The 14,643-nt window shown below is 39.0% G+C and overlaps 2 protein-coding genes and 1 long non-coding RNA gene across 4 annotated transcripts; 2 read left to right on the top strand and 1 right to left on the bottom strand.

The window, feature by feature from the left end:
- Nucleotides 1–1,052: 1,052 nt before the first annotated feature.
- LOC133715515 (uncharacterized) lies at nucleotides 1,053–5,472 on the top strand. Of its 2 annotated transcripts, XR_009849117.1 has the most exons (8): nucleotides 1,053–1,370; nucleotides 2,022–2,100; nucleotides 2,279–2,377; nucleotides 3,664–3,720; nucleotides 3,814–3,868; nucleotides 4,115–4,191; nucleotides 4,572–4,662; nucleotides 5,180–5,472. It is a non-coding gene; the product is annotated as an uncharacterized LOC133715515 (long non-coding RNA). The 2 variants fall into 2 exon arrangements; XR_009849116.1 differs by having other exon boundaries at nucleotides 2,022–2,377.
- Nucleotides 5,473–6,416: 944 nt separating this feature from the next.
- On the bottom strand, nucleotides 6,417–9,662 carry LOC133715513 (F-box protein CPR1-like). Its single transcript, XM_062142030.1, has 2 exons — nucleotides 8,008–9,662; nucleotides 6,417–7,793 (listed from the first exon to the last, which is right to left on the bottom strand). Exons 1-2 carry the CDS (start codon nucleotides 9,228–9,230, stop codon nucleotides 7,751–7,753), a joined length of 1,266 nt encoding a protein of 421 aa, XP_061998014.1. The 5' UTR covers nucleotides 9,231–9,662; the 3' UTR covers nucleotides 6,417–7,750.
- On the top strand, nucleotides 6,501–7,310 carry LOC133716598 (uncharacterized). The gene has a single exon (XM_062143287.1). The coding sequence runs from the start codon at nucleotides 6,501–6,503 to the stop codon at nucleotides 7,308–7,310; it is 810 nt and encodes a 269-aa protein (XP_061999271.1).
- Nucleotides 9,663–14,643: the final 4,981 nt, after the last annotated feature.

Below are 14,643 nucleotides of genomic sequence, written 5' to 3'. Positions count from 1 at the left end.
CTTAGAGCTCATTCTCAATACTGTTCAACGGAAAGTAACGAGCAACATGAATGACCGACTTTTAGCTCCATACTCTGACGAAGAAATCCGTGTAGCCCTATTTCATATGCACCCATCCAAGGCACCGGGACCGGATGGCATATCACCATTTTTCTTTCAAAAGTATTGGAATACAGTAGGACCCGATGTGTGCACAGCGGTAAGATTTTTCCTATCCTCTGGAGTACTGCTAAAAGAGGTAAATTTTACACATATTACATTGATTCCTAAGGTAAAAAGCCCTAAACATATGTCGGACTTAAGACCTATAGCGCTATGCAATGTGATGTACAGAATCTGTTCAAAAGTCTTGGCAAACAGGTTGAAGAAAATTCTAGGTGATATTATATCACCATTGCAGAGCGCTTTTGTGCCGGACCGGTTAATTTCTGACAACATATTGGTGGCAACGAAGGTAGCACATCATTTGCATAATAATCGAAGAGGGGGTGATGGTCATTTTTCTTTGAAGCTGGACATTAGTAAGGCATATGATAGACTTAAATGGCCTTTCCTCCAAGCTATGCTATCAAAGCTGGGTTTTGCAACAGAATGGGTGGAGTTGATTATGGCTAGCTAGCATTCAAACTGTCAATTATTCTTTTTTGGTAAATGATGAAGTTAGAGGATATGTTAGACCCTCGAGAGGTATCAGGCAGGGAGATCCCTTGTCACCATACCTGTTTATCTTATGCGCAGAGGGGTTATCTTCTCTAATTGGGCACTTTGCACAACAACAATGGATTCAGGCTACAGCAGAAGAATGTCAACATTTTCGAAATGTGTTGCACACATATGAAATAGCTTCAGGACAAAAGATCAATTTACAGAAGAGTGAAGTAGCTTTCAGTAAAAATGTTGATAGAAGTGTACAACATCAATTGGTCGGTCTGTTGGGTGTACAAAGAGTTGACAAACATGATAGGTATTCACTACTACAGAAAACGGATACGTGGACACCCGGGTTTTTTTATAAGGACGGTTTTTATCTTGCAATGTCATATAAACCATTTAAGGACGTTTCAGTCCAAAACAGGCCAGCGATAAAAAGGAAAAAAATTCTTGACCCTTCAAAATAAAAAAAGAACCCACGCTCTCTCTCCTCTCATTCGCGACTCCTCCCCAGATCTAGATCTAGCAGTCTTTCTTCATCTTCTCGGCCTTCTCTGTGCACTCGGGGAATTTTCAAGTTTCCTCTTTGACTGGATGTGAGATGCGAGAGAAATCTGAAAGCCATCTGACAATACAATTCATTGACGCTGTCGCTCCCATCACCAAAGCACCATGGTAGATCTATTATCCTTCTCTACCTATCATGTGGGGCTCTTCAGGTGAATGCTATATATCTTGATACTCTACTTTAACTGTTAGATTCATCAATCTATCATGCTCTTCTTCATTAGATTATTTAAGGGTTTAAAAATTTCTAGGTTTTGGAAAAAAAAAAATGGGAAAAGGAAGCAGAGAAATTTTTCCATAAAATTTGGGTTGGTGTATGAATGTAGGAGTTTCTCTAAATTTCTTGGGTTTTTATGAAATATAGGTGATTTTCCCTTAGATAGCAATTACATTTGATCATGATGTTTCGGGTACACATCGCAAAAATAGGGTGATTTGTTGACATTATTCATGATTCTGGTTTGGTGGATAGGACATGGTTGGAAGTAGGATTCACATGTTCTTTTAACTTTTGATGTTATTCTTTATGGGTTTCCTGGTAGTTGTGTTTTTACTTATGTTCTAGGGATTTAGATAATTGATTTAAGTAAGGAGATTAGTACTGGGAATAGATAAAAGAGAAAACAGAGTGTCTTGTTCAGGAGCTAGAAGCTTATCATTTTATTTCCTCTCACAAATTCCCAAATAGCATTTCACTTCAACTATTTCCCTTTCATTTCTTAATTATTCTTCTTATTTATTATACATGTGAGTGTTAAGCTTCTGGATTTTTACTCTAATTGAAAATTTGTTGGTATGTGCAGTTGGAGAACAAGGTTAGGTATAAGCCAAATGATCGCACTTCCACCACAAAGTTGGATATGGGGTTTAGTGATATTACTGGTCCTTGATCCCTACTGAGCTGTTTCATGTGGAGTTTATAATGAAGTTCATATATATGTACATGGAATTTATCTTTAGTGGTGTTTCATGTGGATTCATATGTATGTTTGCATATGTTGATTTTCAGTTTGTTTTGATGAACAAATTGTATTATTGACTTTAAAACTTTGAGTTCCAGGAACATATGCTTTGAAGAAACACATCAAATACATATGTTTTGATGTGTCTCCCCATCTATTGAGCCCATTCTAGAATATATAGCCTCTGCAATGTCAAGGTATATACTTGGCTCTTATAGTTAATGTACCCTGTTATATGCCCCATTTTCTCCGTTTTTTTTTCTATCAAATTTGATGTTTTGGCCAATTCCATGACAATATATACTTGTTCCTCTGCACCATTAAGTGGTCTTCATGTTTAGAGACACCATGTGAATTAGGATATATTGAGATAGAGATCCTTCAGGGTAGACACCATGACAATATATACTTGCATTATTTAATAATTTTGGAGACATGGTGGAGAGGTGGACTATGTTTTGTTTATGTAATGCATCATTCTAATTAGGGCTGGCAAAATGGGCCGAAGCAACCGAACCAGCCGATTTTCGAACCGGCCCGGACCAATTTGGGTCGAAAATTCGGCCTGCCAACTTTCGGCTCGGCTGAGCCGTACCGTATGGCTCCCTTCGGCTCGGCTACGGTATGAGATATTGCATACCGTCGGCATACCGTACCGACCGTATACAATACCTCATACCGAATAAATATACAAAATATACAAAACCATGCAAGAGATGAGGTTCGAACCCTCAACCCCTTCCACAACGGCTCACTTCCCCACCGCTGGAGCACAACCTGCACTCAATATAATATCAACAAACTTTATATTTATACTCTTTTTAGGTGATACCGAACAATTATACAAAACATATAAAATTGTATTAGAGATGATTCGAACCCTCAACCTCTTTCACAAGAACTCAACCCCTCACCGCTAGAGCACGAGCTGCTCATGGCTAAATGTCCTCAAAGTTTATATTTATACTCTTCTTAGGTGAGATTAAAGTTTGAAATCTCATTAAACACAAAACAGAATCTCTCTCTCTCTCACCTGGTCTTCGACCTTTCTTCTTCTTCTTCTGCAGTTTCTGTAGTTCTGCTTCATCTATTCTCTTCTCATCTTTTTTTCATTTTTCTTCCTCCCCAATCCCCATCAAATCAACACATATTCCATCATCAGATCATCCTCATCTCCAACAGTCCAACACCATTGAATCTCCAGCTGCAAACTCAAAACCGAACTGTGCCAACCGAAATCTCGGCTTGCCGACAGTCGGTATACCGACTATGTCGGATCGGTGGCGGTTTGAAAATCTCGATACCGACGGAGGTCGGTTCGGCATCGGTTTGGGGAAAAATGGATCGGTTTACTACCGAATCCAGCCCTAATTCTAATTACTGGACTTGCTATTCTTGTTTTTTTTTTTTTTTTTAATGCTTATACATATTTTTTGAAATTTAGAACTCTTTGCTGACATATGCTCCCGTTATTTATCTATAGGTCCACTGCACAGAAGCTTCTGGCCGGATTGGTTTTGTCAGTTCCTTTTTGCAATGTGTAATTTGTTCTTCTCTATTCCATTTGTAACTACCATTGATTTCCTTTGAATTGTTGTTGTAACTACAATTGTTGCTATAAATACAATTGCAGAGTACAAGGGAGAAGCTTTGAAAGGGCCAAGAGACTTTATTTTATTGTAGAGCTTGTAAGTTGTACTTATATATAATTTAATAGTTATGTCGATACTTTGTTTTTTTAGACGAACAGTTATGTTGTTACTTCATTTTCCCAAGTAGTATGATGTATTTTCTATTTCCCTTTGTTATTTTAGATTAAAAGTTTATTGTGTATTTATCTTTGAAGTAGGTTCATAGGTCTCCAACTGAAAAAAATGATTTATGAACTATAGATTAGTTATGCACTATATAATTATTTTGCTTTGAACTTGTAGTGTATGTGTGTGGGGCTTTCAATGGACAAACCCTTGAGGAATCAATTACAACCTAGAAAATTTGGTGGAGTTCAAAGGTACTGCATGATCCTATATACCTTACAGACTTTGTCACTTCAGCTCGATGATAATCTGGGTTACTGTAAGGACCGTCAACTCTAAGAACAAATAGTTCTTTAGGTGGTATCTAGATACAAAACATAAGTTACCTTGATAGAGAATTGATTAAGCCGAGTAAAGTTCGGTGAAGATACAATTTGTGTTGCTCAAGGTTTAATAGTATATGGTGGTAACCGGTGAATCCTAGGATGAGTCTAGAGTGAGTCTAGAGTAATAATATATTTATTTGTTTGTTTGTGACTTTTTTTGGCTGTCTTCTGATCCACTCGTATAAAAAGGCTGATGATTGGTTTGCTGATGATTGGTTTTTGTATTTTTGGATTGCTTCTTGGATAAGCAACTCTTGAACAGAATTTTCTCAAGGGAACGAAAGATCCAAAGCTTGATGGAAATCTAAAGACACAAAGAGAAGAAGGGTCATTGATCAGGTAAATTTTATCCTAGATCTATTGGCTTTTGTATAAGATTATGATTACCAATTTTGGTTGGTTCTTTTGTACTGAAAACTAATTTTTTTTCCTTCCTCCCTGTTTGTTTGAGCTGTCCAAAAATTAAGTTCTTTTCGTCTTTTGAGTGTCAAAGTCAAGTTCTTTTCTAAGCTAGCTGTAGGTTTGTTCCAACATGTTCAAGTGTAATTAATATGTTTGAACATTATGGTTTTGAAGTTGAAATGCTAAAGCAATGGTAGGTGCCCGTAAAAAAATCAGATTCTGATTATGGTTTTTCAATGACAAAAAGAATTGAATTTTTACTAATATGGTTATTAATTATTCCGGATAAATCCCAATTATGAATAGAGATATATTAAACCCCTGTTTCATATCATAGCAGTCAAGTATAGTGGTGGGTATGGTTGCTTGTGCATGTGTGTTACCTGCTATTTGTAACTACACACTTGAGCTTTGTTAATCTCTCATCTTTTTGTTATTTTTTATTTTTTATCAGGTAAAGCAAAGTAAAATGATTCATGAAGAAGCATGAGTTGGTGGAAGCTCTGAAAAGGTTGTTACAGAAACCATTCCATTCTTCCCTCAAAGAAAAGTGACAGAAGTTCAAATGATAGAGGCAAGTATGTATGTCTATTGTCATCTAGGATTACATATGATTAGAACTTATAACTAGGAATTAGTTAATGGATTGTTCTTGTAGAAGCATATTGTAACAAGTAATAGATGACATTTGTCTTGGTGTTGTAAAGATGATTTGGATATAAATGTCTTTTTTCATTATAAGGACAATTTTTTTTTTTTTTTTAATATTCTATAATAGATTCAAGGACGTTTTTTTAGTGTCCTAATATACATTAGATGACCTTTTTATTAGATTTAAGGACACTTGAAAAGTGTCCTAATATACATTAAAGGATGCTTTTCTACTGTCGTTAAAGACATTAGAGGATGCTTTTATAGTGTCCTTAAAAACATTAGAGGACGTTTTTTTTTAGATTAGATGACGTTTTTTAAGTGTCCTTATAGATATTAGAGGACGTTTTTTGAACGTCCTTGTAAGTGACTTACAATGACTCCTTGATAGATGACGCTTATTTTGCGTGTCATCTAAAGTTTTCAAAGACGTTTTCTGAACGTCCTTAAATGGGTTTTTTGTAGTAGTGATTTGGGATTACCTACTTATGTGGGGAGATCAAAAACCGCAGCTTTTAGCACTTGAAAGACAAACTGACTAATAAGGTAGTTAGTTGGAGGGCAAAGCTACTAAGTGGAGCTGGTAAAGACATCTTAATCAAAGTAGTGGCACAGACAGTCTTGAATTATGTGATGAACTGTTATAAGTTACCTGTTGGTTTGTGTGAATACCTACAACAGTTGTGTGCAGGATTTTGGTTGGGTGATTCTGAAGAAAAGCAGAAAATTCATTGGAGGTCTTGAGATAGACTATGTGTACCTAAGAAAGAAAGTGGTATGGGTTTTAAGAATTTGCAGTGGTTCAATCTGGGTATGCTAGCCAAGCAAGGTTGGCGTATGATGAGGAATCCGAACTCACTCATTGCAAGGCTTTATAAAGCTATCTACTTTCCAAATGGTGATTTTCTAATGCGGAATTAGGAGACCAACCTTCATTCTCATGGAGAAGTATATGGGAGGGTAGAGCAGTTTTATTGCAAGGCCTACGATGGCAAGTAGGCAATGGTCAGAGTATCGACATATGGAGAGATCAATGGGTGCCTGACTCATACCCTCGCTGCCCTATGTCGCCTCAACAAAGAGATGCTCCTACACGGGTATGTGAATTAATATGCCCGCAAACCATGTGTTGGGAAGTGGAGAAGATCGAGAAGTGGTTCCCACCAGTGGACCGGGATTTAATCCTAACAATCCCACTTAGTCGAAGAGCTCCAAGAGATAGGTTAATTTGGCATTTTCATAATAAAGGCTTTTTCATCACAAGAAGTGCCTATTATGTTGCCCGAGACATGGCGTTGGGATTAGTACTTGCTCCTCCACGGGCTCCAGATGCATATGCTAAAATATGGTCAGCTATATGGAATGCCAAAGTCCCAAACAAGGTAGCTTTGCAGGTTTGGAGAGCATGTGAGAATATACTGCCCAATCGGATTTGTCTGAGTTCGAAAGGGTACATGGGTGATACAACCTGCCCAATGTGTGCAGGTGGGGGTGAAGAGAACATGCATGTCTTTGTTCGGTGCCATTATGCTCAAGAAGTGTGGAGAGCAGCTACTATCCCTATGCCTACTACCAGTATCACCGAGTTTAAGAATTGGCTATTATATTTGGTAAATAACGTTGGCAAGGAGACATTTGCAAAAGTCACGATGCTCATTTGGGGTATATGGAAGAATAGAAACACACAAGTTTGGGAAGGAAGTAAACAACATCCACATGATGTGGTACTGATGACCATAAGTTGGCCGGAAGATTTTGTGAAAGCTAATAGTGATGGAAAACAACAGTACACGCGAAGCAACAGCTGGAGCAAGCCACCAGAGGGTTGGCTCAAATGCAACATTGATGGGGCCTTCAAAGCACAATCGGGACAAAGTGGAGCGGGTTTTGTGTTTCGAGATTCAAGGGGGCAGTTTAGAGCAGCTACTGCTTGACCTTTACTTAATATCACAACACCATTCCATTCAGAGTTGCAAGCTATGTTTGAGGCAATAAAAATGGCTATAGATTTGAGCTATAACCGGGTCATCTTCGAAACAGATTGCTCTATGTTAGCTGCTGCATTGAACCAAGAGGAAGGAGATCTTTCTATGCATGGTTTTCTGATTGAGGATGTAAAGTATCTTCTACGCTCTCAGGTGGAATTTCAAGTTAAATTTGCTTCACGCGAAGCAAATAAGGTAGCCCATAAACTAGCTAGCACAGCTTGTAATAGTGTCAACCAGATGTGGTTGGATTATGCTCCCGATTGTATTAGGGATGCCATTCTAAACGAGTGTACTCGTTGATTTGTTCAATGAAATTTCCCTTCAAAAAAAAAAAGACTATATGGTTTACCTGCCTCATTCCCCAATTTAGCTGAAATAGAACAAGCTCACTGCAAACTGCCTCTAATGAATTTCTTTGGGTCTGCAGAACTTTCAATTAAATATAGTGCAAACATCACTACATTATCAAAAGAGAAAAAAGGGAAATTTATTTCAATAGTTCAATGAAATCAGGGATTACAAAGCATCTTTGAAATTTGTAATTAGTAAACGTATAATTCAAGATAATCAAGCATTACACAGCTATGTTATAATATTGGACAGGAGAGAAAATAAATAGGTAAATGCAAGTGTCTGTGCTTACTTTATTTCTCCTTGGTAAGATATGGCTTTCCCGTGATCAAGCAAGACGATACTCTCTACAAAAGAATCCATGAAATAGTAAGTACAATACTCGGTTCCAAAAACTTTAACTTGTCCGCTTTTAGGATCCAGCGAAAGCATTCTTCTTAGTCTTAAGACATTCGTCTCCTCTAGCACAACTTCCCCACACCTTTTAAAACCAAATATAGTAGCTTGAACCATAACTATACTGTACAAAAAAGTCCATGACTCTGCTACACCATACTCTTTCATAACCCAAATGTCACAACCACAATTAGCTGGATCATCCAGATTATAACGTTTTTCCTTAATCAAGGCAAGGGACTCCCCATATCTTGAAATAGAGCACTCATCTTTTCGCAAAGCTTCCGGTATCATTATCTCGCCAAATACCTCAGTGGCCAGATTAAAGTAGGCAATAAACGAGTCTCCACCACACTTACGGTGTTCCTGGTGATCATCATCGTAATACACAATTAAACGTACTTCAAGCATATGCAAACAGCCATTAACAAAATCAGGACGCTCCGAACCACCGGCCTGCAAATCCACCGGAACAACAGAAGCACCAAGTCTCTTCCAGGAGCCCTTGGCCAAGGAGTAAACCTGAACCACGGTGGTGAATCGGGACAAGTCTGAATGATCATCAGAACGACTCACAACTCTTAAAACCTTATAGTCGTTAGAATGTGAATCATAGCCAAAGCCATGGGATGTGTACTTTCGGTAATTGTAGGTAAGACAAGCAGGTGGTGTAGGCAGCATCACAATCTTTCGGATAGAAGGATTCCAGATTAAAGCGGGAGAAAAATCCCCGGTGTCGGGGTCAAAACTCTCAAGGCATACGAGCCCGTTACAGGTACCGAAAACACGCAGATCCCGACGTTTGTTTTTGTACGTGAAGAAAGGGAATGGATTTGAAAGGTTGGAGTACTCGCCGAATTCAGGGCTATCCCAACGCAACCAGTGATGCTCATAAGAGAAGCATTCTTTGGGGGGGTACGAGTAAGCGCTGAGGAGGAGGAGGTGAGCGTCGTTTTGGTTGTTGGAATCGATGGTGGTGCAGAGATGGGATTGAACGAAGGTAGAGGTTTTGATCAGTGACAACCATGATTTGCAAACTGCTGTGAATTTGATTAGGGATTTGATGGGCAGCCTCAAGAGGATTTTCTCTATGATTTCTTCAGGAAAGAAATCAGACATTGCTTCGGGTTTTTTTCTATGATTTCTTCAAATACATTAGTTATTGTTGTAAAACTAACATAGAAAGTGTTTCAGAAAATGGAGAGAGCTTTGCTTCTAAGAACTTGAGAGAGAGAGAGTTTAGATGCAGATAATAAGTGTAGTATTTTCTGTTTTTCTCCTCATAACATGGATGAGAAATGGACTACATATAGTGGAAGATAGGGAACATGTAGCCTAAAGTCCTCCATAAAACAAGGACCCCTAAAGTCCTCCATAAAACAAGGATTCCTAAAGTCATCCATAAAACATGGAAAGGGTAAGCCTATAACAACATAATGATTTACCCTATATCTATTTACATGATATAGCCATAATGATTTACAACACTCCCCCTTGGATATTTCATGTCAATAGTGTTGCATGGGTTGTGCGCTTCTAAGTTGTCTCATCAAAAACCTTGCCGAGTAATAAAAACCCTGTGGGAAAAAAACAACCTTGGTCGAAGGAGAAAAAGAGCACAACGCGTATGAGTGTGGAGTAGTAATATCACAGCTTCGGAGATAAGTGGAGTCTTCTTATTAGCATCATAAGTAGGTAGTATGTCTACGAGAGGGATGCATTTAGATTTGCTACACCAAAACCTTGCCCGGTAAACCCAGTGGGAGAAACCCGTGGTCGAAGGGAAAAGATGAGCAAATGCATATATGTCAAATCAAAGCATCTTCAGGATGTAGTATAAGTGGGGTGACCATTCTAAAGATGTGCCTCGTTAAAACCTTGCCAGGTAACAAAACCCAGTGGGACAAAATAACCCTGGACGAAGGACGAAAAGAGTACACGATGGTCAAGTGTATATGCTTCGGGATACTCCCCCTGATTTCGACTCCCCCTGAAAATTACATGTTAGGTAATTCAGATAGTTTACGTAGACCAATACCTTGAACATGCTTCTGGAATGTAGACTTTGGTAGTGACTTGGTAAAGAGGTCTGCACGATTATCTTCAGATCGAATCTGCTTGACTTCAATCTTCTGATGCTCCTGTTGTTGCTGATTGAAGAAGAACTTCGGTGCAATATGTTTGGTGTTGTCTCCTTTGATGAAACCCGTCTTCATCTGCTCTATGTAAGCAGCATTATCCTCGTAGATAATGGTTGGTTCATCAGTGGTGGAATGCAGTCCACATGTGCTTCGAACATGCTTTGTAACGGCTCTTAGCCATGTACATTCACATACTGCTTCTTGAAGAGCTAGTATCTCAGCATGATTCGAAGATGTAGCAACAAGTGTCTATTTCGTAGACCTCCAAGAAATTGCAGTATTCCCAATGGTAAAGACATAACCAGTTTGGGAACGTGCCTTGTGCGGGTCTGATAGATAGTCTATATCAGCATATCCAACAAGGCGAGCATCATTCTGAGGATCAAGGGGGTTTGATCCATTCCTTGATGCGTAGGGATAGAATAAGCCCATATCCGTTGTACCTCTAAGGTAGCGGGAAAATGTCTTTCATGCCATTCCAGTGGCGGCGTGTTGGCGCAGAGCTATATCTAGCTAACAAGTTCACATCGAATGAGATGTCCTATCTAGGGCATTGAGCCAAGTACAATAATGCGCCTATTGCACTTAGATATGAGACTTCTGGTACCAATATCTCTTCGTTATCATCTGCAGGACGATACGGTTCTCTCTAGACTTCAGACGACCATGGGTGTGCTTGCTTTTATCCTCATTAAAGCATCTTAACATCTTCTGGATGTAATTTGGTTGATGGACCAAAATTTCATCTGCACTGTGCTCGGGCTCCAGGTCGAGACAATAATTTGTTCTCCCAAGGCCTTTCATCTCAAATTCCAACTTCAGGTGCTTTGCGGTTTCCTTGATCTCTTCAGGAGTATCGATCAAATTCATGTCATTGACATAGACCGCCACAATTCTAAACTAGGAACTTGTTTCCTTAATAAACACGCATGGGCATAGTTTATTATTCACATATCCCATCCTGATTAAATATTCACTTAGACGGTTATACCACCTCCGTCTGGATTGTTTCAATCCATAAAGTGAACGCCTCAAAACTAATGGAGAGCGTGTTCCGTGGTCTAGAACTATTTGCATCGGGTATATTAAGTTCTTCAGGAACTTTCAGGTATATTTCTGTATTATGATCCCCCTAGAGATAAGTTATGACCACATTCATAAGCTGCATATTCAGTTTTTCGGAAACTACCAAATTGATAAGGTAGTGGAACGTTATGACGTTCATTACGGGAGAATACGCGTCCTCGTAATCAATCACAGGGCGTTGAGAAAATTCTTGCGCCACTAGACGAGCTTTGTGTATCACAATCTCATTTTTCTCATTACGCTTCCTTATAAATACCCATTTAAATTCTACAGGTTTAACATGGGGAGGTGTAGGAACAACAGGTCCAAAACACCTTTCTCTTTGTCAAGGAATCTAATTTGAGCTGGATTGCTTCTTTCCATTTTGGCCATTCGTCTCTACGTTGACATTATCAACGGAGCGAGGTTCGATGTCATCGCTAGTTATAATTTCGGTAGCTACCGCGAATACAAATATATCATCGATGATAATCTCATTTCGATTCCAAATCTCACTTAAGCATGCATAATTTATCGAGATTTCTCTATTCTCGAGAGTGGGTTCAAACGTTGGAGCGTCCCCCAACGTTGTCTCTTCTAGGACGGACCCATAATCTGGAATTATCTCGTGAGATGGATCAGTTGAGATCGCGATGTCTAGTGGATTCGTTTGTGCTGGTTTTACCCTCTTCCGGGGATAGGAATCCTTCGAACCTAGTGGTCTACCTCACTTCTGGGCAGGGACATATGACTGGTTAGCCGCTATGGTCGTACCTCGTCCATCTGGGACGACATGTCCTACAGGGACATCTATCCTTGCAGGCACATTTGCAGCAGGTATATGTGATCTCGTCACTTTAGCTAGATCAGAGAAAGCGTCTGGCATATTTTGGGCTATACTTTGTAGATCTAGAATTCTCCGCACTTCCCTATCGCATTGTGCGGTTCGGGGATCGAGATGAGACATAGTGGGGACATTCCACGTCAATTCACGTCGTTCATCAGGAACGGTAACGTTCTTATCTCCCCCTAACGGCGGGAAGACTGTCTCATCAAAGTGACAATCTGTAAACTCTCCGGCATTATCAGGTCTTATGGACTTTATGGGATAATCCGAGTGGTGATCCACAATTTCATGATCTGGGCGAGAGTTTAGCAAAAGCAGCATTTTCTTGTGGACAATAGTGTAACATGTGATCACTTTGTCGATACATCAACCACAACCATGAAATATTTAAATTGTCCGCATGGTGGTTGGAAAGGTCCACAAATTTTCCTTGCATTCTGTGCAGAAAAATGGTGTGTGTATATACTAGTCTTTGCACATGATGGTCTAGAGTTTAACATTCCTAACGAGCAAGTTTGGCGTAATGTGTTACTAAACACAGGACCCTTATTCAGAAGGGGATGCCCGTGTGATAAGTTGAGGATACGGTGCATCATACTTTGACCTGGGTGTCCCAAATGATCATGCCATAGCAAGTAGTTGCTCGAATTGGTTAGCTTCTGGCTAACAAATTTCAATTTCTCCAATATACGCTTCTGGCCGCACATTCAGAGGTTATGCAAAGATATTACACTCATTTTTCTTAGGGGTTTCAACGTGATAAATGTTGGTTCGAATATCCTTAATACTCAATAACGTTCTTCTGGAACGTGGAGAATATAAGGCCTCATTAATGGTAAATTCAGTACCATTGGACAACATAAAGTGGGCTTTGCCATAGCCCTCTATCAGGTTGGATTGGCCTGATATGGTTGTCACAGAGGTATGCATGGGCAATAAGTTTGAAACATATCTCCGATCTCGGAGTATGGTGTGCGTAATAGCACTTTTAACCAGACAACAAACTTCCCCACAGAATATGCCTATTCATTTATTTAATTCAATGGATCACATGTATGAATAAGTTTATTGAATTAAATATATTCGAACATAACCACATTTCTATAATCCAAAATAATTGAAAACATAAATCACCAAAATCCGAAGATGTTTCATTCATTAAGATGAAATAGATATGGCACAAGGGGCCAATTATACCCATGTCTTCGAGTTCTAATCCTCGGTATGTTCAGTAACTGCCTGAAAATCCATGATCTCTAGTGTGGAATCGATAGAAAATGACCATTTAATAAAGTTGGTATTTCGAGTTCTGCGACTGGCGTAATACTCATCTACTGCTTAGGCTATCGCACAACAGGTGCGGGACTAGCAGTCAATTCCTCCACATTGATAACAAAGATCATGCTGATCGATTCTGGTGGCAGCGGGCCGGACCAGTGTTCCTTTCAACTCGGGCTTGCTGAGTTATGGCATCATGGTTCCTACCACGTGGGCCTTGGCCACGTGGAGCTTGATTACATGGCCTCTTGGGCTTTGGCCAAGTGGCAGATGGTCATATGGGCTAATTTCGTTCTGCCAATCATGTCTTGCTTCAAGCAAGAAAATGGTCATTTGATGGTGAAAGTGCTCTTCTAGAGCGACCCAAAGAATCTGTGTATCCTCTTCATCGGATACTCAACTTGGAGTGTTTTCTCCATATGTTTCCTTTGAAAATTATGGCACTCATATTAAAAGCCTCAATGACGACATTGTTAGCATTGATTGTTGATCTCATCTTCTTTGCAGTTAGATGAATTATCACATCTTGAACCACTTTAGATAGTTTCTTCCGGAAACCTCCAAAGAAACAAAGTCAAGTTTGTTGAGATTTGGTATTTCTTACAGGAAAGGAACAAATAATCTTAGTGCTTTGGGTAATATCGTCCATAAGCAACTAATAGGAATTTCAGGTTCTATAACATGGTATGGAAAATCGGATTAAACATGTAAAATCTACTGGTTTTATCATGTGTGGTGAATTTATGAAGGAAACTTCAAGTTTCTTAAATGGCATTATCGAAACTACAAGTTCGATATATGTATGAACTACTGGTTCATTTAGAACTTCTAGTTCATTAGGTACCTGCATTTTCTACACATATATTCTAGTGCGAAAATTTAGACAAGTAACACAATAATATTGAATTGAGCAAATTGAAATAATCTCACAAATTGGATAAATAAAAATCACAAATTAATTGAGATATTAATTGCATGCTAGTAAAATAACATATTAATTATCACACAATTATGTGAATAAATGCTTCTGGCAATTAATTACACATATTAAATATGGTGAATCTATTTACAATATCAAATCATTTTTCCTTTTATTTGATTCTGCTGGACCAAAGGAGTAGGCTTGATAGTGAAGCCTATCGGGCTTAGTTTGCGGGCTTGTGACCCGGTCTTTCATGCGTAATTTAAATGGTGTGTGAGG

This window comes from Rosa rugosa, chromosome 6, assembly GCF_958449725.1.
Source record: "Rosa rugosa chromosome 6, drRosRugo1.1, whole genome shotgun sequence".
Lineage (NCBI taxonomy): Eukaryota > Viridiplantae > Streptophyta > Magnoliopsida > Rosales > Rosaceae > Rosa > Rosa rugosa.
This window is presented reverse-complemented; position numbering and strand designations above follow the sequence as displayed.

Bases quoted from the DNA above. Each gene is read 5' to 3' on its own strand.
- LOC133716598 (XM_062143287.1), top strand. From the start codon at position 6,501: ATGTGTTGGGAAGTGGAGAAGATCGAGAAGTGGTTCCCACCAGTGGAC.
- LOC133715513 (XM_062142030.1), bottom strand. From the start codon at position 9,230: ATGTCTGATTTCTTTCCTGAAGAAATCATAGAGAAAATCCTCTTGAGG. The intron at 7,794-8,007 runs GTAAGCACAGAC...TTTAATTGAAAG, and splicing joins TCTTACCAAGGAGAAATAAA to TTCTGCAGACCCAAAGAAAT.